General features: G+C 37.6%; 1 protein-coding gene and 1 long non-coding RNA gene across 6 annotated transcripts in view; both read right to left on the bottom strand.

Moving 5' to 3' along the window:
* The window catches only part of LOC139983700 (uncharacterized), a 91,120-nt gene that overhangs the window by 25,546 nt on the left and 39,223 nt on the right, over positions 1 to 26,351 (bottom strand). For all 5 annotated transcript variants that reach the window (XM_071997435.1, XM_071997434.1, XM_071997436.1 and 2 more), the window contains exons 3-9: positions 24,337 to 24,657; positions 13,884 to 14,537; positions 12,763 to 13,101; positions 12,555 to 12,668; positions 11,893 to 11,942; positions 11,287 to 11,308; positions 9,297 to 10,813 (exon numbers count right to left, since the gene is read on the bottom strand). In XM_071997435.1, the coding sequence (XP_071853536.1) occupies positions 9,297 to 10,813; positions 11,287 to 11,308; positions 11,893 to 11,942; positions 12,555 to 12,668; positions 12,763 to 13,101; positions 13,884 to 14,537; positions 24,337 to 24,657 (3,017 nt within the window). The remainder of the gene's footprint in view (positions 1 to 9,296; positions 10,814 to 11,286; positions 11,309 to 11,892; positions 11,943 to 12,554; positions 12,669 to 12,762; positions 13,102 to 13,883; positions 14,538 to 24,336; positions 24,658 to 26,351) is intronic.
* On the bottom strand, positions 17,070 to 23,234 carry LOC139983696 (uncharacterized). The gene is made up of 3 exons (XR_011798798.1): positions 20,100 to 23,234; positions 19,341 to 19,426; positions 17,070 to 18,077 (listed from the first exon to the last, which is right to left on the bottom strand). It is a non-coding gene; the product is annotated as an uncharacterized lncRNA (long non-coding RNA).

Consider the following 26,351-nt stretch of genomic DNA (forward strand, 5'->3'; position numbering starts at 1 on the left):
CCATTCTCTCACCAGTACTTTGGCTGTTGTCTCTGCGGTTTGGTTCCTGGTGGCTACTGCCTGTGTATATTTGGAGAAAACGTTAGTCATCACCAAAACATTTTCTCGACCAGTTGTATCCTTCTCAAGGATGGTGAAATCGATTGCCAACATCTCGTTCGGCCTGGTAGCGATCATGCTCCGCAGCGGCTCTTTAATTCTAGGACCCATTTTAGCTTTAACACAACGGTCACATTGGATACACCAAGAAGTAACATGTTCAGTCATCTTGGGCCAGTAACATCTACTCCTCACCAATCCAAGGGTTTTGTTAGACCCTTGATGCTCAGCCTGGCCATGACATGCTACAAGGACATCATTCCTGAGAACACGTGGGAGGATCAGTTGCTTTTGCTTGTCCTCAGTGACCCGGTACAGCAGCCCATTAATGGTCTTGATCTTGTTCATCTGCCGACACAGCAGTACAACATCTTCACTCTCATGTGCTTGTTCGTAAGGAGTAGGTTTTTGGTTGGTTGTAATGTAGTGCAGGAGTCGAGCAATCGACTTATCCTTCTGCTGTAGTTCTGCTAGCTGTGTGTTGTCATAACCCGGGAACATAGGTAAAGACGTAAGGGCACTAACATGTACTGGATTCTCTGTAGTAGGTGCCCGTTGAAGGTTAGCAGGAAGAGTAGTCATTCTGGCTGTATGCACATAATTAGCAGATGAAACATGGTTATGTTGAACTTTATCCACAGGTCTCCTGGAGAGGGCATCTGCCGCTTGGTTGCTTTTACCTGGTTTGTATGCCACAGAAAATTCGAAGGCTGCCAAAGCTCCACCCCAGCGTTGACTTACTGCATCTAGCTTAGCAGACTTAAGGTGGGCAAGAGGGTTATTATCAGTATAGATAACAAATGTTGAGCCTAGCAGATAGTCTCTAAATTTCTCTGTTATCGCCCACTTCATCCCCAGGAGTTCAAGTTTCATACTGGAGTACTTCTCCATGTTGCGTTCTGGTCCACGCAAGGTCCTGCTTGCATAAGCTATGACACATTTTTTTTCCGTTTTGGACCTGTGACAGGACTGCGCCCAATCCAAGGAAGGAGGCATCAACTTCCACTTCAAAGGGCAACTTGAAATCAGCATAGGCCAGTATTGGTCTTGAACATAATTTGCTCTTCAGAGTGTCAAAAGCTTGTTGATGCTCTGTCTGCCAGGTAAATGCTGCACGTTGGTTGTTCTTCCTTTCTTTCAAACAGTTAGCAACAAGGGCATGCAAAGGTCCAGCTATTTTAGAAAACCCAGGAACAAATCTCCTGTAGAAGGAACAGAAACCAAGATATGACCTAAGCTCCTTTACATCTTTGGGAGTCGGCCATTTCTTCACAGCATCTACTTTCCCTGGATCTGTCATTACTCCATCTCGTGTCACAATATGACCCAGGTATTTCACTTCAGCTTTGAACAACTCACATTTACTTGGTTTGATTTTTAGTCCAAAATTCCTTAACCTATCAAAGACTAGTGAAAGGTAAGTGAGATGTTCTTCGAATAACTTGGAATAGACAAGGATATCATCCAGATAACAGAGAACGCACTGAAAGAATTGGTCACTCAGGCAGGCTTGCATTAGGCGTTGGAAAGTTCCCGGTGCATTACATAACCCAAAGGGCATTCTGTTATACTCAAACAGACCAAATGGTGTGGTGAAACTAGTTTTACATCTGTCGGCTTTGTCAACTGCCACCTGGTGGTAACCAGCCAAATGGTCTATGGAGGAAAACCACTCTGCTCCATGCAGTGCATCTAACGACTCATCGATCCGAGGTATTGGGTATGAATCCTTAATGGTCTTCTCGTTGAGCCTGCGGTAATCCACACACAGCCGTAGTGAACCATCTGTCTTACGGACAAGGACGATAGGAGAAGCAAAGGGACTAGTACTTTCCCTTATAACTCCTGCACCCAACAACTTTCGGACATGTTCCCTTACTTCCTCTATTTGTGGAGGAGGAATTCGTCGATATGGTTGCTTGATAGGAGTTTCGTCTTTCAGGTAAATTCGATGGGTAACCTTGTCTGTATAACCTAGATCAGTGTCTGAAGCAGCAAAAACATCAGAATTCATCCGAAGCAGATTCTCTGCCTGTTGCCGTTGCTCACTGGAAGGACCACTCCAAAGTAATTTTGACACTTTGGATTCTGCATCTGGTTCTCTGTCCATCTGGATGTAGTTCATGTCTGCATTGAGCCTATTAATTCCCTCGAAGTTGACACTGCCATCATCAACCATGGTTGCATATTGGAGTTTGCCAAGAGGTGCTCTAGGGTTAAGCCACACTTCTTCTTCGGAAAGGTTTACTACCTGAAGATTAAGACGACCTTTACAGGCAAAAGTCAAGGTGCAGCAGACGGACTCACCAGCAGGTATGTTTTCCACCGGCTCCACAATAACCTCAGCAGCCTCTGAACATACAAGACCTGTCACTGGCACTACAATGGCAGATCTAGCTGGAATTCTGACCTTTCTACTTCCTGCAACTTTGACAACACCCTGGACTACTTTGGCTTATACCTGAGGTTGATGAGTTGAAGGCAATTCCAAAAGTTGTGCAAGCTGTTCTGGGGCGCAATGGTTCAGAACATTCATTCCTATAAGCATACATCCTGGTTTGGCTAATCTAACTACCAGAATGCCCCGCTCAGGGATTGTAATGCCCCCAAGTTGGACATCTGACAGGAAGAAACCTGTATAAGGAATGTCTGTATTGTTGGCAGCTCTGAGATTCAACCAGTTCAACTGTTCCAATGGAAGGTGCCCAAGATACTCCTGGAAGGTCTGCTCAGGTATTATAGTGACCTGAGAGCCTGTATCTATTACAGCCTCTATCTCCACATCCGCCAACTTCACCGTCACGATCGGCCTGTTCCCCACCAATGCTGTCTCTGAAATCGAGCCTAACTTTAAACAGTTGTCACCCAGTACATGGCTCCTGTCGCTGGGTGGTTCTAGTTTGACGCACTAGAGCTTACCACTACAGGACTAGGACATTCACTGGCGTAGTGTCCCATCTCCTGGCACCTTCTGCATCTAATCTCTGACCTGTCTCGTTTCGGTCTTTTGGTGAATGTTCCCTTTCTGGCAGATTGGTCCTCCAGTCTCTCCAACCGTGTATTGAACTCGAACTGTTGCTTACGCACAGCTTCAACTGCTTCGGTTTGTTTGGAAATGGCTGATGAAAGGCTTTCCAAAGTGTCAGAGAGCTTGTCTCCGACTGTCTCAGCAAAAGAAACAGCTGCCATCCTCTTGTCATGGCTGGGAGACTCATCTTCCCCCATATCAAGGGCCCAGTCTCTAAGTTGAATGAAGGAGATGTGACCTTCATCTTTCATCAGTCTCTTCAACTCTCTGCGTGGGGTTTTGTCTCGAAGTCCATCGCAGAACTGTTCCCTTATGGTTTTCTCTGGATTGGGGACATCGTCAAGGGTAGACAGCTTTTCTGCCAGCGCCATTAATCTGAAGGCGAAGTCAGAGGTGGACTCTCTGTCGCCTTGGGTACAGTTGTACACTCGCCTCATCGGTGAGCCAAGAGTGTACCGTTCTCCGAAGGTTTCTTGAAGGACATCTAGTATCTTGTCAGGGTCGGAGGTCAGCTGACTAGGCCGGTGGCGTATCTCTCGACGTGCAGGACCATCTAAATGAGCAATAATGAAATCTGCAGCACTTGCTCCAGTCAGCCTCCACAGTTTCATAGCCGTCTTAACATCTTCTACAAAGCTTTCACCTGACATCCATCAGATCCAGAGAAAGATCGGAGCTTCTTCTCCGGTGGAAGAACATAAACGGTGTTGGGTTTCTCATTTTGTTTGGTTGCTTTGGCCACCTGTAGCTCCATCGTCAGCTCATCTAGTCTCCTCTGGATCTCCCTCACTGCCTTTCCAGACATCTTACTTCACCACTACCCTCTTGATTTGATTAAAATTTTCAAATTTTGCCACACATCCCACTTCTGACACCAAATTGTGAGGATGTAGTAGACAGAAATAACAACGGATTTTGTGTTTCACCAATGGTCTGGTGGCACCATGTATTTAAACATGAAATTAGATATAATTGGTAAAATCAAGAGGGCAGTGGGTAAGACTCAAGAGAAACCCCCTGACACACTGCAAAGAGAAGAAGTGAGTAAAAGTGAAAAACAGGAAAAATGACTATACGGTATATACGCACTCTAGAGGTAAAATATTAACGTCACCTAAGACCAAGGCCTAAAAGGTGTACATGCACGGACATCGTTATGACATCTTTAACTTAACTAGCAGTGGTATTAATCCAACGTAAAACAATACATAGTAGAAGTAGCTGCGACTATTAAGTCCCTGACACGTCTGTCAATAACAACAACTTAATACTAAACAAAAGGGTATTGTCCATATACGGCTTAACTACCAAACATATATACTGCTTTAAGTTATAACATTTTAGTAAAACAATACTAGCTCGGATAGTGCATGGCGAAATTAATACAAACCATTGAATTTGGTCAAAGGGAAGGAAAATATCTTAACTATTGTGCATACTATCACTTTAAGGCTGTAACTGTACTATCCCTTTAAGTGGGTAGTCATGACCTTAAATATGATAAGAGAAAATATCTCTAAAGTCTTAATGGTTAAAAGTAAAATAAAGAGAAAGAATACTGATAATATAGAAAAAGCACTTAAAAATATAGATGCACATGGTGAGGCTATGCTGTTATGTTACGTTAGGTAACTACATGTTATGAACCTCATTCTGTATACATATAAAATACTATAAATTTAACGTTACATGGGCGGCGCCATCTTGGCTGAAACAGAGGGCACTCTCCCAGAACATAATCTCAACCTCGTGTATGTGAGCCTCTTACGTAACTGGCTCCTAGAATTATCTCTATAATCTCTATAATACATTCCTTTAAAATATGAATGTGAAATCAACCCTTAAGTAAAACCTGTAGATTATTTATTAAGATACATCTTCAATAAAACAAGTTTAATATAAGTATATGTAACCCACAGTATGTCTACTCAACATAACGTTAGAATAGGGCTTCCCTATCCCGGCATAATCTGTACAGTAGGATAGCGTACCCTAGCCAAGCCTTTCCGATACGAAAACGGTCGATAATATTAAGTAAAATATACGATCACTGAATCACTCCAGTGCTACAAGAACTTAACAGGTTAAAGAAAGATATATTTACCTCCAAGTGTCAACAATGTGATTGTCCAAGTGCATCACATGCTCATTTATTACTTAGAACTCAAACTTTCGATAAACTATTCGTGCTTGTTGATTCGTCTTGAAATTTATAGTGTGCACGCTAACTGAGCTATTCCCAGCTGGCTATATTGCGTAACACACAAGGACCCTTTGTTCGAGCCGGAAATGACTCATGGCTACTTGCCATGGAACGCACAGATTCCCTCACATAAGATTAACCATTGAATAACACAAAACCATTTATCCTTCTCTCAGATAGTGCCCGAAAAATTATCAGTATATTTCCTGAATTTTCAAAAAAATATTTAAATATATTTTCTGCAGAGTAGGTTTTGGCCTACCGCAAATCTCAGAATACTGTTAAGACCTATACTGCTTATGTAAAAATACAGTGTCGGGGATATGTTGTAAATGGAGTATGTTTTTGAATATCTGTACAAAAAGTTCTATATATGTTAATAGACTTGAATATTCTATGCTTAAGTTATGACCAATAGGATAACCTAATTTACACTAAGGGCAATAGGTCTAAGCTAGACTAAGCCTGTTTTCCTAGTATTGAATTGTAAGTGATAAGTCCTGGACATCATAGCCGTCATTCCATGTTATTCTGGCATGTGTATTTGTCGTTAGCAATACAGTTTTAAGTAAACTGGGGTGGTGATAATTTTTGTCACTAGGCTTAGTCATATCCCATCTGATAAGACGGCCGAAGTTGGTCTAGGGCATATAGGCTAACTATATCCAGAGTCCAGTGAATAACAATACAGCAGCTAAGCAGAAGACGCTAGTAAAGTAATTAAATTTCTATGTAATTGCTTTCTACTATCGCTTTCTGAGAATGACCTGTGGAACTACAGTCCAGTAAGACCACTGCCACATTTTTGACGATTTTCGAACCCAAATACGGCACACGCTATTACCATTTCGAGTGATTTATGTCAACGTTATCACTTAAGTTATGTCAAAGACGTAGTGTTTGTATTACGCGACGGTACTCTCTTGCCGAACAAGCAAAGCTATACCAGTTGGATGAACGGCTTCAGAATATGTGGATATGACGTCTTTCTCCCTACTTCAATTTATATGGGATTATGAGAGCAAATAATAGATGGCGCACTTCCCAAACACGACATTTCCTCAGAAATACAATACAAAACTACGATCCTTATTTAAATGAACTCGTTCAATGAATATAATTAAAAACATTGTAATGAATCCGCGTGATAAAGAAATACAATCTCTGAAGACACGATTTTGTCCTTCGTCGTATTGAAGGACATTGCAAATGGTCATGTTGGAACTTTAATTAACGGTTTTTAACAGCCTGAAAGCTTTAGAGATCAAAAACTGCATTGTGGTTTCGATGATGTAACATGAGCAGTTTTCTTCATGAATCTGACGTTATGTATAGTGAGGGTGTACATGTTTACACGGGTTTCACGATTTGACCTCTGATGACCCCTATAACTTTTGACCTACATAAAAAACAATAGGCTTGTTAAACTCAGTGTGGTACTTCTACACATTAAATAAGTGGTCGGCCCAGGCTTCCAGTATTGGGATATCGTGATTATAAGGTTTTCACAATTTGAACCCTGGTGACCCCAAATGTCCTATCCCTCCACCAACAACAATAGACTTTTTGTACTTAATGTGGTTCTTCTGCACACTACATACGAAGTATGTCCATGATTCCCATCTTGAGATATCGTGTTTACAAGGATTTCACAATATAACCCCTGGTGACCCCAAATGACCTTTGACCTCCACTAAAAACAATAGGCCTCTTGCACTTAATGTGTTACTTCTACACACAAAATATAAAGTTGGTCTGACCCACACTTCTTGAAATTTCGTGTTTACAAGCTGGGCGTCACAAGCGCACTCACACATACACACACACTCGCACACATATTTGTGTTTCATTCAGACCGAGGACCCCATTGTATTTTCCATTGTTCAAATCCACGTACCCTAACTTTGACAATACCCCATACAATAGAATTCTTCCGAGGACGTGGTGATTCTTTAGAAATCACAACCGAGGACCTGAAATTCTTTTGTTCAAGTCCTCGGTCTGAGAGCAAAACAAACGCATACACACGTAATCATGATTGCAAAGGTTACGATTATCATCGAAACCAAAATCACAATAATTAAGAAGTAAATTTCCGTAAACAAATCACTTACTTACAACTCATAGGCAGGGGCACCAAACAGATTATAAAGATATATGCAGAACTGACACTTCAAATTTCCCAGCATCTAAATAACGTCCGAACACGGGCACCAATTGTACTTGTGCTAAACGCTCAGAATAAAACCAAGACGGGCCTTACCTTTACCTCCTCCCCGTATGTCCCCTTACTGAGAAACAAATACTTATTAGACATTTGTACTGTAAAGTGCATAAATATATAACATTTCATTACCATATATAACATTTCGAGATGTACAGTAACATCGGTAATTTCAGACAAAACGTCAAAATTTCTAAGACATCTTCGAAATGAGTTAAACGTTAAAGAATGTTATATGTTGTATTAAAAATGTTTTGATAACAAGAGCATAAGGAATATTTACAAGGGAGCAGCGCTGTCCTAAAAATGTTAAGTGGTCCAATTTACACACACACATTATTGTTGCCAAAAATATCACAAATCAACCGTTGGTCCTTTTGAGAACCTGTTGAGGAGCAGGTGACTGATATGAGCAAGAGTTGGCTTTTTTTTACAGAACTCACAGAATCATCCTAACTGTACTTATTAAGAATTTTAACAAACCTTGATCTCTAATAACTTCGCACACAAAGGTTGCAGAGGATTCAACTTATGGACAAATTAGATCGGTATATGGCCACGAAAATTAAACTACTCAACTTGAAAGAAACTAATACAGGTCACTGGAGGTCAACCTTAGGACAAAGGTCACCCAAATACAGGTGGACTATTGGATTACAATAGCGTAACTCCCAACCTTGATGGACATTTTGTTCTCAAGTTATTGCAAATATACTAGTTTTTGACCCCTAATTGACCTGTGTTGACCTTGGGTAATACGACCGTTATGTTTGGAAACGATCCCTTACCCCATTCACAACTACTTCTAAAATATTAACCATGTCGAATCCTGTCAATGGGAGTTATTGCTATTTTAAATATTTTGGTTTCTGGACTCTAACTGACATTTGGTGACCTTCACAGGCACCAAACACAATATGGTACACCTTCTCTCTATTGCGGATCTATATACTAAGTTTGAGTTAAGTACAATTATCCCCTGTTGATTTACAGTGTACCCAAGCAAGCGTCACCAACACACGAGTCAACGTGACTACATAGGTTCCTTTTGCTAAAGCAAGGAACTAAGAACTAAAAAAAAATACCACGAATACAAAAATATCTATTTTGTTTCGTTACAGATGAGCTGCGATTTTAGGTCAACAAATGTGATTTGATATTCCGCTCCTCCTCCCCTCTTTAGAGAGGGAAGGGGGAGCGATTGACATTTATTACGTTAAATGTTCTTTCTGGTAACTTCTTTGGAGGTAAATAGTTTTTTTTTTTTATGACATCTAAGATTACATCTGGACACCGTTGTAGTTCAGTACATAACGTAGTCACACAGTCCATTATGATAGTTTCACATTGGACACGTAAAGTCAAAACAATAAGCAATTCGAACGGAATGTGAACATGGTAATATTGAGAAGTGACAATTTCAATGAATCATATGTCGAAGTTGATTTGTCGGTGGATGTGATATTAATTTTGTCAAAGTAAGAAATGCAAACATTGTAAGAGTTATATCTCAAGATGGTGTATATATAATCGCACATTATATATTGAGAACAAGAATTGGTGTTAAGCAAGTGCTGACGGTCTTGGCTTACATCTGTCTTTGTGAGAAACACTTCCTGTTATGGTTGCAACAATGGTATGACGTAATGTTTGTTCTTTATACCTGTATTTCTATGTTTGTGATTGTATTCTTACTATTCTATATAGCTTGTAAACACGTTATTTGGTGAAACGATAATTACCTGATTTTTCGATGCAATATCTAGTATTTGTATCGTAGATCTCTGTAGTAGTTTACTATCTTCCTTCTTAATGTCTGTTCTTACAGTCGAAACTATATCACAAACTGATTTTAGAAATATATCAGTTTTGTCTTCCTTTTCTAGCATGCACAGAATTGCGAACTTTCTGCTTTCTTTTTTCTCCTGCAGGTATTGGATAACTTTCTGCCCGGCAATTTTGTTAATTCCACACGCAAATCTGTACAAATACTGCAGGTCAAAAGGATCTAAATTTTGCAAAAGCTCGTCGATACAAACATTATTTCCACCAGATAATTCTTCTGCAACGTAATGTGCAGCATACCACTCACAAACGGTTTTGTGATAAAAATGAACCTCTGTATTGTACTGAATATGAATTTGTGCGTTTGGTGAATCCGCGATATTTAATTCTTCTTCTTCCACGAATATACCAATACGAAGATACTGATCGTAAAACTCATGTCCTAGCTGATTGCGAAGCTGCTCACGATTCCAAACAAGATTCTGGTTCTTTCCACTCAAAGCTTCAAAAGCGAGTTTGTCTAGTACTTTGTGTTCTTTTTCTAATAACTCAAAATTTGTTACATTTTCGTCTTTCATTTTATTCTTCATATGACTGTGAAAACAGGATATCATATACCGGAAAAAACTAGTAACAGAATTGAATGTTAAAGAATGTTCGTCTTTGTTAGCCATGTGCGCAAACATAACAAAGAATAGAGGAACCTGACAGAGGTCATCAAGAACGGGATTTTCCTCCAATTTCCTCATGATTCTATCCACTGCTTCTCCATATGTTCCAACAACAGCCTTTTCAACATACCTTCTACGCGCCTCTTCCCCGAAACCTGTAAGCCGAACACGGTCGGAGTGAGGTGCAAAATCGGTTGGAACACAAGATGGTCTTGTAGTTAGAATGACGTTAAATCTCCGAAACATATTTTTCTTCATGATGTGATAAATGTCTGTTTCTGTACTTTCTTGATCGGGATACTCGTCAAAGCCATCCAGTAAAACCAACACAGATTTCATTTGCTTCAATATTTCTTGTATATCTTCCTCACTTATATCTGAATCCCTCGGTAGAATGAATTTTCTAATCGCACTAAAAATAGATTTAACACCTCCAAGTTGCCGTAGACGTAAATAAATAATAACGTCTACTTTCTTTAACGGTGATGTAGATAGAGATTTGCACCAGTCATAAAGTAACTGTAAAGTCAATGTTGACTTGCCGTATCCAGGTTCACCTTCAAGAATCTGTCGCTTTGTTTTTAAACAGTTTTCTTTGACTAATTCTTGGTAGGATGACAATTTACCCCATTGTGTCTTTCCTCCAGATATACCTGTCATGTATTCAATACCGCCCTCAACAAATACCTTGTCCACGCAATACATCCTATCTTTAATGTAGGGGATTGGTTGCACAGAATCGTAAAATATTTCATACTTGGATTTTAATTGTCCGATGAAGGCCTCAGCTTTCTCCGAGTAATCTGTGATAAGAAGAATCGTGGTTAGCAATGTATATGATGAGTTTCAAATATATTGACTAGTAAATAATTTATAATACAATGTATCAAATGTTACCCTTTTTGACGAGCAGTGTCACTTTGAATTAAGCAGACTATTTAAAATAAGGAGTTCAGATAAATACACAATAACAACATATCCATCGATGACGTGTGTAAGATATCCTTTGGTAGAACGACGTGACAAGTATTATTAAAATCTCATCCACCAGAATAGAGTGTGTCTATGTGTATACTCATAATTTAGCTATAATGAGCGGAATCTTTGAATCATGTAAGATTACATAATTATCACTACAATACAGTGTATATGATGTGAGGTGCTTACAAAATGTTGATCACATCGCGACAAATTACATGTTCTTTGTTTTGTTAGTGTAATGCATATTACCAATTTACGATATTAACGTCAAGTTAATATCTTTTGCAACACATACCATTTTCCCTCACTGCGATACCCTGTGAAAAAAAAACATTCCAATGGTTTTAATATACTTTAACGATAACATAAAGTCTGATATTTTGCATCAATAATACTTCCTATAGCGATATCCGCTTTATACGTTTGAATTTGATATGGAGCTAAGTGTCTAAAATGTGTTGAACTTAATGGAGGTTGTTTGACACACATTGTATAGTTACCGACATGATGTATCGTTGTGTCGTTTCGCGAAGTGTTTTGCAAGCAATAATATTCTACATCATGACTGTTGGTTGCAAGAGGGACAACAGCAATATTTCCAACGACGCCGAAGTTTCATTTATCGCATATATGTGTCGTATGTGTGGAGAACTAAGGTTTTGTTATATTATCGTATCACATCGTTAATTATCATACATAGTGCAAACGGCGCTTCAGTGTATAATGAATACTTGCTTACATCTTTTGATGATGAAAACGATTATACAGCTTAATGAAAACAATAATATTTACCAATTAACTCCAGTCAAGAAACGCAAAATGAGTAACCCTGTGTTCTGCTTTAAGAATACAGTGACTGCCTACTTCAGTTATTAAAAGAAAGTAAATTAATAAACATTACCTCATTTTCTGTATCTCCACGCTTAAATCGTTTCATTTTCATTTTCCTCGCTGAAAAGAATACGAAGATTTATTAAAACATCCTGATGTAGAATATTGTGGGTAGTTTAAGATGTTGTAAAGGAAAGAAAATGCTTACTTGACTATCATTGTTTGTGTGATTATTTTACAAATAACAATTTTCGGAAAATTTGAAGTTCTGTTCACGTACAGAAAAAAATCCTATTATTTTGGCTCAATTTGACCTTAAAAAACCGCGCAATAAACATTCCATCTTCCGTTCTAATTATATAAAAGAAACACATTAGGAATAAGTATAGTGTATCAAAAAAGAGTTCTCGTTATCCTAAATAATTATCTTAATAAAGAGTTGTGCAGTGTTCAATCTACCAGAAAGAAACTTGAAAACGATTGTTTGTGCAAACGTTATGACTTTCTTTACACGGTGGACACTTACTTTAATCAATGAATAAATATATTTACTTTCAGAAAGTGCACGGTACATATTAGTATCCCTATCAACAAGCTTCCTATGTTGACATATGTGACTACGTCTAGTATTCCATGTTTCCAGGTATTGTTGTTGTGTTGAAAAATACAGATATACACATCAAGCTAAAATATGTATAACTCGTGTAACATTAATAGTAATATGTACTGTACCTCTTATTATGCATATCACCACAACGGTTGTGATGATGATCATCAACAACATCGTGACCAATACGGCGATTATGGTTATTGTGATGGTGTACGATTTCTGTTCTGTGGGAAGCACTATAAATAAACAAAAATTCGAAAATAATAACAACAAGTAATCATGAATAGACTTCTCAAAGCTGCACATTTAACGCAACGTGTATTAACTTACCATTTGGAAAGAGCAGATCAACCTTCGTAGAAAGGCTGAATAGCTCAGCATTTTCTCCTACAGCGCGACACTCTACGGTAACTTTATTTTGAGTTGTTAGAGTAAAGTCAAAATTAACTGTCAGAGATATATCATACAAGTCGCTGATCTGTGTCACCGTTAATTGGTGTTGTGTAAAGTCAATGGTTGTTTCCTCTCGAAAGGCTCTCCATTCAAGAGCCACTTTAGGTCTTATTCCCAGCACCGAGCAAGTCAAAACGTCCTGAGGTTGTTTCTCCAGGACGCAATATTGTTGGTGATTGCACCCATCTATGAAGGGAAAAACTGGAGTTGGATCAACTGAAAGGAAATAATACATCAAATAGATTAAATGTTTGTATATTTGGTGTTAGATTTCGAGTATTTTGATCCCATAACTTATAAAAGGTAAAATGGATACAGCATGAAGATGTCAAACCATGTGCTCAAATGAACAAATATCCTGTGATACTGCATTCCATGATAACGAATTAAGGATATGTCTAAGAGTTTAACATTACATTGCAGTATGAGTATAAGCTGTGTATTGCCACATACTGGGACAAGGCATGACACACGTCCAGGTATCTAGATACATACGTCAGCTTGATTTGTCTATGGAAGTTTAGTTGCGACTGTAGTGTAAACTATTAGACTACATCTTTTACGAGGAAGAACAGTTTCGCCACAATTTTCCCGAAGTATTGATACACAAACAGACATTATCAGTATCACATAGACAATTCCTATTAGAGACTGTAAGTTGTTCATGGGAGATTTTAATTATCTTCACTCCATATAGATTTGACTTATACTGACATGGATAGTGTTATTGGCTCATTGATTGTCTGATAGCAATAAAAAAACAGGGAACTGAAAATCAAAACAAACAGGTATGTGGGCAAGATAAATATCGATAAAGCCCATAACATGGCCGTCGTTGACACTGATTCTGATCTTGCATAGTAACAGTTTGATAATTTGATGAAACAAAGTATTATGAAAATTGGGAAATTTATGCCAATACCCATGTAATTATGCTATTATGGTGATACAGTAGAGACTGAGAAGCATAACAGATAAAATGATATAAACCATCTTACCCATCACAAGCACATCGTACAACACAATGCCGCCACTGACACCGTTATCGTAAACACAAGCGTAGAGTCCTTCGTGTTCTACCAAAGTGTTCTGTAAAGAAAGACTGCCCTCATCACCTAGCTTGTATTCCTTGTTGCTGATTTTTGTGTGATTACTTTTCTCAAAGATGCTAACATAAAGGGTTTCAAAAGCATCTTGTTGAGGTGACCACTTCCAAACGACTATGTTTAATCGAAGGTCTGTACAGGATAAATTCATCGGTGAATGGATCTTTAAATATATTCTAATGGGAGTTGCCAAGGAAGTGTAATCTATCTCTTTTTCAACCAAAAAGTCTTTTTCTTCTTCCACCAAATTCAGTGGTACACTATTTGCTCGACAGACCAGAAGACTTAAAACAGATGACTCCCCGAAAGAGAACGTTGCTGTAACATGTGATGTATATGTCACGTTATTAGTTGTAAAATTAATATAGTTTGATGGTAGGATGCGATCGCCACCATGAGTTCTTATCGTCCAACTCAATTTGACTGCGGGACGGCTATCTCTAACAAAGCAGTTAACCTCAACGGAATCGGCTGTCGACTTAATACAGGTAGTACCGTATGTGTTTGAACACTCCTCGATGGCCGGAATGGTTATAGCTGGTTTCACTATTAAAAAAGAACATTGAAGAATACATTTTCTTGTACTGATCACATTGATTATTGATAAACACGTGACTGTATCTGAAATATATTGAACGACGATGAATGTTGCATTGAGTTTCCAGGTGAATTACAATTTCTGCATCTTTGGGTGAACATTTTATCCTATAGCAGTTTTGACAATTTCAATTAAGGGACATTTTCATGAATGCTGTTCAGCTACTTAAATGATCCCATATTAAAACTTGAGATAACAAAATCATTCACTAAATTGTTAAAAATGTATACATCATTCAACCAATGGGAAAAACAATATCATATAATGTGGTCCAGTACTGTCACATGCACGTTATAACTTAGATAGGTGCCATTCAGCACAAACATAGGCAGTAGTATCCAGCTTGTAGTGCGACCTCTGCTCGACAGTGCACCAAATTACCTCACTACGGAAATCATGGACAGACACGACATACAAAGACCGATAAAGGAAATTAGTTTAACCGTTATATCCATATCGTTAATACATTACAGTTTTTTTCGGTAAAAAATATCAATAGGAAAAATACAGCATTACGCGATGTCCTTATGGTGTCAAATGTCAGGAGATATCAGGATATGTATACACCATGCAGTATGATTAAAATCTACTAACATTATCATTTCACGTTTTTTTTACGTTTTACAAGCCCGAAGTCTGGTTTTTGCTTTGATCTTTTGCTGTACTAAGTAAAACGGAATAATATGTTATATCGCTTTACATGAAGCAATCGCCCCTGGGCTGGACACATGATACTTGACTTATCGGATCTTGTTCATAGCAAGCAAATACACGCTTCCTGGGTCAAGCACTTAATCCAGTGTACCGATCTGTGATATATACATGTAGTCAGTACTGTGCCGCTATAAGTGAGACATTTGTTCGGCAACATACCTAATGACATAACTACACGAATGTGGGAAAGACACGACTTATTCACAAAGACCGGTGAAGAAAAATACCGTATTATCCAAATAATATATTAACAGTTCTACTTTCTCTTTAAAAACGAAGAAAAATATCGTTTTAACTAATGCCACTACAAACCAGAACAACTGTATTTGTATACAAACACGTGTCATTGTAGTGTGCAGTGAAGGTGAAAGTTAGTTAGTTGTTGATATTCAATGGAGTGGTCTTTGTTACTGCAACCCGTTTGAAGTTATTTCGGTCACAAAAAATAACCAGTTCAGCGTTTCGTCCATTAACTAGGCTACACCAATGCTAGGCTATATTGTGTAATGTTTCTAGACAGTACTCTAGCTAACATACACCTGCAATATAAACGAATATATGATGACTAAAACCATCACAACCGAGCTGTCAATCACGAACCACGCCTGTTTCGGATGTGACAGAGCATACACAGAGTCCTGGACAGTGATTGGTCAAATTGAACAACACGTAACTGCACCCTGTTTAGTTAGCGAAATTTTACGAAAGTACCGTGGTTCAAAGAAAATCTAATAGACGATTAATCTAACGAATAAATATAGACTTTCATTCTATCATTGCAAATGTAACACCCTCCGATCTATTCAAAACTGCTTGGTCGATTTCCTGGCCCTGGTTTATTATCATCAAAAACACGTAATATAAGCCAAACACGGCCATACTATACAATGCCAAGCCACAAAAATAACGTTACAAGTGCCTATGTTGCAAGAGCTAAATTAGTACAGATAACGCCAGTCGTTGCGGATAAATAAGATTAATATTTGTTGCAGGATGTTGTTTACTAAAATACGTTCAAATGTTACCGATCTTGTTTAATTCGAGAACAACGAACCAAAGTAGATAATTGTACGCATTGTTTTGAAGAAGTTTGCTGCACAAGGGGAGCTATTTTCTTAACGTGTGCAGAATTAACTGCTCGCCGCCACAAATCTTTGCAAATCTGGGTCTGGATTTTTACATGCATGTATTTTGTGCATGTATTTTGTGCATGTACTTTGAAGTCCTTCCGCTTACCTTGATTTGACCTGACATACATTACACTCTTTGATCATATTTACACTGTTAATCTAAGTTAGTCAAATTGACTAATTAAAATTAGTCCTGCACAGTGCTTCGTACGCCTAATTAAAATTAGTCAAATGACTAACCAGCAAAGATTAGTCGTATGACTAATATGCTAAACTAGTCAAGTGACTAATATATCATAGTCATATGACCATTCATTTAGTCTGGTGACTTCCAAAATTAGTCCTGCACAGCACTTGACCTGTTATTCATTAGTCATCAGACTAATGCGCCATTCATCATGAGTTTTGATTTCACTTTAACGGATGTTTTGGGCGTCCAGTTTGCGTGGAGATCTTCGTGTGCATAAAATCTGTTAAGTTTCACTCAGGGTTCCTGCTGGCTGTTGCTAATACAATCCGCCCCCCCCCCCCCTCCCAGAAAAAAAAACAAATTGGGCATTCTTGTGGGGTAAATGAAGAAAATCCTATTGCAAGATTGAAAAGGTATGTTTGAATAAAAAATACAGAAATCATGGCTTTATTTTACCAGACTCATTTATTGCTATAACATATCTTGAAAAGCATACATGAAAAGCCTCAATAGGAGTGTTACAGCTAGAATGGGGTGATATTTCTCCCATGGTTCAATCATTAAAAAAAACTTTGTCAGATTAAGCCAATATTTTCAGAGAACTGTTTCAAGGGATGCAAATATTATAAACAAGTTGGTCCCATAATGGCTGTCCCAATCACCAAATTGTGTCAGAGGATTGAAAATACAATATATTGATATAAAAATTATACAGCAGTATGTCCACTCATACATAATGGACAAATAAATTTTAATAAGAACTGAAAAGTCAAAGTTCTATTAAAAACATGTCATGTCATGACTCAAATCCTTGCTTCAAAATGTACTGCTACACAACAAGTGTGAAGTTGACCAGAAAATACTGGATGATTTTCTGGATGAAGACCATGGTCTTCTTACAAACAGTGGGATAAGCCAAGTTGAAAACATAGTATGATGCTATGTATGCTGACAGAGCTGAAATCAACCAACTGCTAGAGCCTTCTTCCCCATCAAATATTGTAAAGTGAGTTTATTCTGCACAAGTGGGACCATTTCATTTTATGTAGAGGGCTAAATATTTAAATCTTATTATGAATTACATTTTAAGTATCAACTAGTTTAAAAGTATGATAATTTCGTTTTAACAGCAGACAAACGACAACGGTCAGAGGTCTATTCTTGTTTTTACACCTGGAGGTTTTGATTAACCCTCTCCAACACACTTAAAATGGAAAGGTCTAACTTAAAATTGTCATTAATGCTTAAGATGATTTTCTGAATGAATACCATGGTCTTCTTTCAAACAGTGGGGTAAGCTAAGTCGAAAACGTAAAATGATGCAATGTATGAAGACAAATCCGAAATCAACAGACTGCAAGATCCAACTTCCCCATCAACAAATATTGTAAAGCAGGTTGATTCTCTTTAAGTGGCACCATTTCCCCTGATGTAGAGGCTTGGGGGTCTTCATTCTATAAGCAAGAAAATACACCATAATATTTTACATGGTATGGTATGGTACAGGTGATTATTGGTATCAATGTGGCTTTTAGTCACCCTACTTGAACCTGAAATAATTTGGCTCTCTACACCACTTTTTTAAATTCCCATTCAAGTGTGATTTTAAGCAAAATGGCTGTTGTCTAGCTGCATGCAGTTTCGCGACAAGTGAAATAAATCCCAACCAATCAAGCTGCATTTAAATTTGGAAAATTTGTTTTCTCTGTTAAAAATTAGTTCTAACACTAACCCTGGACAATTCAAAAGTAACAATAAAATCACAAAACAATGTGCCAAAACCATACACTCCACACATATATTGATAAGAAAATTATAATACTAATGTGCTTAGATTATGAACAGTTTTACAGGTCATATTTTTTGCACAGCTGTTCCTTATGCGTCAAAGGTATGGTCACATGGCCTACATTTTCAGAGACCAACTCTTCACCTTCAGTTAGTGCCAACTGTTGTTTCCAAATACCATGAAAAAACATTTGCTTTCAAGATGAAATTCAAACTGGCTATTAATTATGGTTTAACACCCATCACATTACTTCTCATGAGATTTACAAGCGTTTTGTAGGAAATTCATTGCTATCCCTGTCCACTCATGAAAATTAATCTGAACAAATTAAAATGGCAAATGTTTATACCAACACCACCATGCTAAGTTTAAATGAAATTGACCATATATATCACTAATAAAAGCACTAGGGGCTATCTACAGATCATAAAGGCATCCACATATTTTCTTTTGGTAAAAGAATGTACAAACAGGGACGCCTACATGGGAATAGGGCATGGGACAAATCCCCACGAAAGGGGAACTTTGTATTGAAAAACAACAAGAACCTCATACAGTTCCCCAGCACCCCACCCCACTGAATGGCGGACTTAACATGGCTGGCAGAAGTTTCCCCCACACTACATGCCCTTGATCCTAGAGACTTGTTTTACAAAATTTACAAAAATATATATATATCCAACACTGTAAAGGGGAACTTTTTCCCCTTTGTCCGGACTGCCCTTGTGTGATTGAGGGCAGTATTCAATATTCCCCCCCCCCCATAAAAAAGTGTCATTTTCTGAAAAAAAGATTAGCTCTTTCGAATGATACCAAGTCCTGTAACGTAGCGAAATGGTAAAGTCTAGTTTTAATTTTTTGAAAAGTGCACTTGCAAATCAATTATGACAAGATCCCATGGGACTTGAAGGGTTAAATATGTCCTTACACTTTCATCAGCAAATATCAGGAAGCTTTTTATTTTCTCCTTCAACAGCAATGGAATACCAAGCACAGCAGCAACAGCAGTGGCATCTGTTGACAAAATAAATAAGAATTATAATTAGATGTGTACATGACAATGATACCCATATAACGTCGGTTACTTCTCTTATACATAGAAATTTTAATGTTTCTGAATAACACTTTGTCTTTATTGTTCTGCAGCACTTTGTGTTCTTGTTAAATCGGACAAACCTCAGGATAGCCGCTTCATGGACTTCATACGAATTCATTACATGGCTCCTTCTCACCAGGATTTTATTGCAATTCATAACAATGTAACTATTATAAGCCTTGTCAGAGCTCTGCTGATTAACCTTTTCCTTTTTAGAGTACTGACCCGGGAAGCACCACACAAGCAATCATAAACATGTGTGTCATAAACATGACAGGCAAAATGTCTGCTTCAATTATTTAGGATCCACTATTTGATGCTTGCTTTCGTGCTGATGAACCCATCTGAGTGAAATTGCATGGTACTGTTGAAAACAAGTACTAGTTGTACTGACAAAAATGGCACCCGATAATACAGTGTTTTCACAGAAATACTTGGGTTCCCAAAAAAGATAAATAAGCAACATACTTTACTTAGTCTTCAGAACTATGTGATATAGGGTATGTGTAATACATGCTATCACCAGTTACACTATTTCATAAGTATTGCCACTGATGGTACTTCGGTCCTTTCATTTTTGTGGTATCGTACCTTGCTTGAACTGGTAATTACCAATATTTTTTTCAAATACTGGTTTATTGTGCAACATTACATCTAAGGTTAAGTCCCTCCTCTAATTCCATGATACACCTTAAGTAAAGATTTGCCATACTTCATAAGACCTTCCTACAACCATGGAGCTATAAACAAATCATGGATGCCTTCTTCTTTGCATACCTGTTGGAAATAGATATACAGAAATATCAATTGCAGGGTTTGACAAATAAACCTACTTGCACACCATTCACTGATATTTACATTATTGGTTGTGAGGGGAAAAAATCAAGCTGAATATAAAGGTTACTTCTAGTGTGTGTTAGTGCAGGAGCAGCTAAAATTTCAATATTTCTGGGTGTCACAGGCTGAGTGCCAAATTGCCAATGCTGTTCTGTCATGTAATTTCTCCTTATTCGTAGCCATTACATCATTGACATTTCCCCACAATATCATGAAGGCAGAAACAGTCATTAATGTGGCATGATTTGGCACTCAACATGATCACACCCAACAGCATTCTGAAAAATCACTAACAAATTCAAATTTATCAGGAAGTGTTTAGAAATTCTTCACTCTTGACATCACTAGAGATCTTAATTGGCATAAAAAGTGCAATTGCCAAAAAAAGTATAAAGAGCATAGTTGACCCAAAAAAGTATAATACTTTAAAAGAATTTAAATTTTGGATAACAAATATAGGGCTCAGTACGGTTTCTGCCTAGTAGGAACAACCTGCCATTGACCGTAGTGCCCTTGATTTTCAAATATGTTAATGGGATTGATGAATTCACTTTTTGTTTCTTACATACACCAACACTTGCAAATCTTCCAAGTTATCAAACCTCATAAATAAAATTTCTTAGTCACTTATCAACAATTGTGACAACGGGCTACATGAAAGTCTGATAAAAACAGCACATAAGTATAGCCTTTACCTGCGCATTGTACATTGTTAGCCTTGTTCAACGAGTGGTACGCAACTACAATTGAAAATGTGAATTAGCCATTTGCATTAAAAATATGCCCCCAAGAACTACAGAAAACCCATGTTGACATACCAAAAGTCAAACAAAACAATTAAGCTATGCCACACATATATGCTAACTACAAAGACCATTGACAGTAACGTTAATATCTGCATAATAGTAGTACAGCCCTCTAAGCCATGGATAATTTTAGTGCCAGCCTACTGCGTCACAGGTTCAGCGAATAAGCATATGGTTAGGCTTGATTTCCCCCATTGACTTAGTGTGTTGTTAGGCTGCCATAGGGTTAGAGATATAAGTGACTATTCGGTGAAAATTTTATGCAAGCTTATTTGCGAAACAGTTTCAGTTCAATTCACCACATCGTATTGCAGTGTATGAAGCAGAGGACCTCCAAGCTGCTGTATAGCTCAGCCCCGGTATGATCATGACACGTGTACTGGACAAACTTTTCCAGAAACGTTATTGTAATACACCCTTTCGAGAAAACATGACCAATTGCTGTAAACCCCCAATCCAGTGACACATGATATGAAAAGAGATGTTTACGATCTAGCTGGCTAAAAAAAAGTATAGATTCGCTGGAGTGCGAAAATTACCCTACAGCAAACCGATTTTTTTTCCACCTAGCTAGGGAGTTTAGGTCCTGTTCTTCACAAGTAGGATTATAGCCTTCCTGTATGTTAGGCTCTGGTTCACGCTAATGTGCAAGTGTACAAGAAGTTAGATTGTGATTTGGTTTTAGTTTTTTTAGATTTTTAAATCTTAAACATTCAGGAAAATTGTCCTTGCAAAACATGATTCTTGTACAATTGCAAATAGAACACGATTAAGGACGGAAATATTAATGCAACTAACACTTTTATTCACAAATAGTTACGTTTTAAGCAGTATTTTTTATGTGAAATTAGTGCCGGTCGGAAGCTGTTTTTCATCCGGAATGGTGGGCGGAAATCCTCCGTGCTGGTCGGGCCCGCCCAGTGCCGACCACCGTAGTTATAACGCTGTTCACCGTTACTTTCAGTCTGACAATTTCATCGATTTGAACAGTAAATAAGCTAAGCCCTACTCAGGTTAACATTTTATGGTTCTCAGTCTGAGAATGAACTTTACAAAAATAAGCAAAGATCAATTTTTGTGCACATCATAGCCTATTGAATCACGTTAGGCCTATGAGTATGAGGTATCCTGCACATATCATGCATATGGCATAACGTTAGGCTAGAACGACGAACGTTCGTTGTTGCTAAGTAGAACTAAAAACTGGTAATTTACTTGTCATCAATTTAACTATCTATTCTAAAAATACTAAATAAAGAATAACTTACAATTAAATCACAATTTAGTAAAGTAATAAGATACACCCACCGTGCGATTGCAGACATTTTCTCGGCTCCAGAATTTCTTCCTGCAGTATCAAATATGGCGTCGGAATCATCAAGAGCTAGAGGCCTGGCGCCTGCAGAGTGCGCACGCGCGGCTACGTATATCTGACGTCATTTGTGAATTCTAAATTAGTCAAATGACGAAGACGTTTTAGTACCGGTGCTGGAATATAATTCCTGTTTGAAACTGGAATTTGGAGTAGAGGCCTAGAGGCGGTGGGGAGGGGGCATTTTCGTTGTCTTACCCAATTTGGATAAATTTCATAGTACATTCTTATCATAATATATATGTCAGATGTACTAAGTAATAATTGTTTAAAATATTACTGGTGTTGTAACAATTGAAGGGAATGTGCTCTGTTTCTTTCTAAAAGTGTTTTGTTTTAGTCTTGTCCTAATGTTTCACTAAACCAGTAATGCTTGTTCTGCTATCTTTTCAGTATCGTTTCTTATTTTAGTGTACCTGATAATGCTACATCTCTAACCAACATGGTAGTATCTTTTAGAACACTGACAAATATGAAGCCACAATTTCCTTTTTTTTTTACAGAAAAAGAAACAACTCCGCAACCTGCCAACAACCAAACAAATATTTCAAATGCACCTCCTGCCATATCCATCGACCAAACCTTGGCAATAAAAGTGTGCTACGAAAGTGAACTGTGAAGCCAATTTTTGGCACGTTGGAAAGACTATAAATAATACTGAAAAGAAAAGGTTTCAATCTTATTTTTACCCAACTGTAAAAAACAACCGCCCCGCCCACGCCCATGCCCCCAACCCCGAAAATTTAAATAACAATGTAATGCACTCTTTTCCCAGTCATTTAGGGATAAATTCTGTGTAGGCATCAACTAATTAATTGTAATCATTTTACAGTATAGACTATTATTTCAAAATGTTTCAAGTTCCAGAAAGAAAAGTCTTTCCACAGTATGTGAAATTTAAGCAAATATATGTATGAGAAAATGGACATATTTGCTTTACCAATTTTGTGCTAGCAAATCTACTTTATCAACAACCAACCCTTTCATAATTTTCGTTACCAAATAAGAGTTAACATGAAATTGCTTATACACTTTAAATATTCTCACATCCTAATGCTGAAGTTAAAATCATCGGGTATAAATCAAAGAGAATATAAACATTTTGAGACGATTTGATATATTTGACCTTTTGACCCCTTAGTGCACTGCCATTGGAAATTGCAAGTTCCACTGTGAGTTTGTGTAAAACAGATAAAAGCAAGAATATCAACTCTTTAACTAAAACATATTTAATCTCCTGAATGATTGCACACTTTTTTGAAGACCTATAAATCTCAATCAAACAAAAACTCTACTAAACTAACATTGACCAAACCGTGTTCACCACATAGAAATCAAAGCATTGGAGAACTCTAACATTAAATGTAGGTTTAGTTTAGGAGTTATCATGTTTACAATGTTTTTAGACTTCCAAGTATGAAGTTCAAGAAAGTGTACTTTTTGAGTTAACATGTTTACAAGGTTTCAGACATTGGCCTCTTTTGACCTCAAACGATCTTTGAAATTCGCAGATAAGAAAATCCTTTATTGTAATCAGTACGACGGATCCACATACCAAATATGAAGTAAATCCAACATTAATTTTGTTTTCTATACCGTGTTTACAAGCAAGTGTCACTTACAAACACGCATCCACACAGAGGTTAATTTAAGTACGACATAGTTACAATCTAATTCATCTATTTAATTTACTCTATTGTGTGGGAGCGGTTATTCAATAATGATTGCTGATGTCAATTTTTATAATATATTTAATTTTGGTTCTGACACTTTACAGTAGGTTTACAATAATTAAAATATGAAAGCTACATACCGGTTGTTTGCACACAGATATTCTTCGAAATTCTAAAACTCGAAATGGAGATTGCCGTTGATACTCGGTATACAGATTCATGGCTCGCGGTCACGTTATTTATAAGTAACGATCCGTTAGGATAAATATCAAATTCTCCAGATTCGTAGCCATCTCCACGTTTGTCATCATCATGAAGTAATAAAAGGGTCTTTCCTTCGTTAACATTGACCCAAGCTATGAGTGCCATAGAACTTCCATTACAGGAACACGGAATGAGTCCCACTGTACCAATTTCAACATACTGTGTCTGTGCGCATTCTGTAACTTCTGCCGAAGTTGCTGTAGAGGAGAACAATGGAATGTGCTATGTCATAGTTCTCGAACTCAGTAGCGGTTTCATTTACGTAAGGCGTTAAATTATTCAATTAAGAAAGCATGAAAATCAACAGATTAAAGAACAAAGAAATCCAGAGGGAAATCCCTTCCAGCGGTAACTTGCCTTTAAATGCATTATATATGCATCATAATAGTAGTTTGCAAGCTGCCAATGGCTGAAGTTCATACTGCAGAGGGAGAACACTTACAAATCTAAACAGATCCAGTGCTTACATGGTTTGATGGCAAAATCGTGTCACATATTTTCACAGCGATCAAGGAAAGACAAAGAGTCATTGTTTGTTGTTAACAATTTGTTTTGCTTACTCTCCAAGAGCTGAAGTTGCCTTTTTAATACTTACCCTGATGAGATTCATTTGATATTTTGACCTCTGCTGACCCAATATGAACTCTGACCTCAACCCATCATGAAAGGGTTCTTGTTCTCTTAGTATATGACCTATGTAATGTAAGCTTGAGATCGTCTTAAGAAGGTTTGTGTTTGTTAGGATTTATAGACACACCTTTGGTGATCCCAAATGACATTTGACCTCCACATGAACACAAAACAATAAGGTCCTTTTACTGCTTAGAGGTTAGCCACATGCAATATATGAGAGCCAATCAAGTTTTCTATCTGGTTATATCGTGTTTACAAAGATTTCAAGTTACTTAAGGCTAACCTTCCATGCATCTATAAGACCAGTTTCTTAAGTGCAGGGTCTGGAGATAGTGTTCTTGAGATGTTCATATTTTGCCCTCTGATGACCTCAAATGAACTTTGACCTACACCAACAACATGATTCCTGTACTCAATATGGCAAATATATATACCATGCATGAGAAACATCCATGATTTCTACCATGAGATATCAGGTTCAAAAGCTTTTCAGAGTTAGATGGATGTTGACCCAGACGACGTTTGACCTCCGCTAAAAGCAATACAACTCAATAAAACACATCCACAATTCTGCTTGAAAAGGATCCATGCCTCGTATCTTGAGATATCCTATTTTCAGTGTTTGACATCTGGTCACCTCAGATGATGTGTAATCGCTACCAAAACAATAGGTTCTTCTACTCATTATGATGCATAAACACGCCACGTATAAAGGGTATTCATAGTTCATGTCATGAGATATCATGTTTACAAAGTTCTCACCTATTGACCTCTGGTAACCTCGGATAATTTTTAACTTTGTAGAAGAAAATAAGATTCTTCTACTGACTATAATTCATCTACATATCCTAGTATAACCAGAATGCAAAACTGCATTGTGGTTTTGATGATGTAACATGATCAGTTTTCTTCATGAATCTGAAGTAATGTATAGTGAGGGTGTACGTGTATACAAGGGTTTCACGATTTTACCTCTGATGACGGAAATGACCTTTGACCTCCACCAAAAACAATAGGCTTCTTCAACTCAGCAAATATGAGGTCGGCCCAAGCTTCGACTATTGAGATATCGTGATTACAAGGTTTTCACAATTTGACCCCTGGTGACCACAAATGACCTTTGCCATCCACCAAAAACAATTGGCTTCTTTTATAGAACGTGGTACTCCTACATAACAACTATGAGGTTTGCCCATGATTCCCTTCTTGAGATATAATAATAATAATAATCAGCAGTTATTTTTACGACGCTTAAGCG

Source organism: Apostichopus japonicus, chromosome 16, assembly GCF_037975245.1.
Source record: "Apostichopus japonicus isolate 1M-3 chromosome 16, ASM3797524v1, whole genome shotgun sequence".
Taxonomy (NCBI): domain Eukaryota; kingdom Metazoa; phylum Echinodermata; class Holothuroidea; order Aspidochirotida; family Stichopodidae; genus Apostichopus; species Apostichopus japonicus.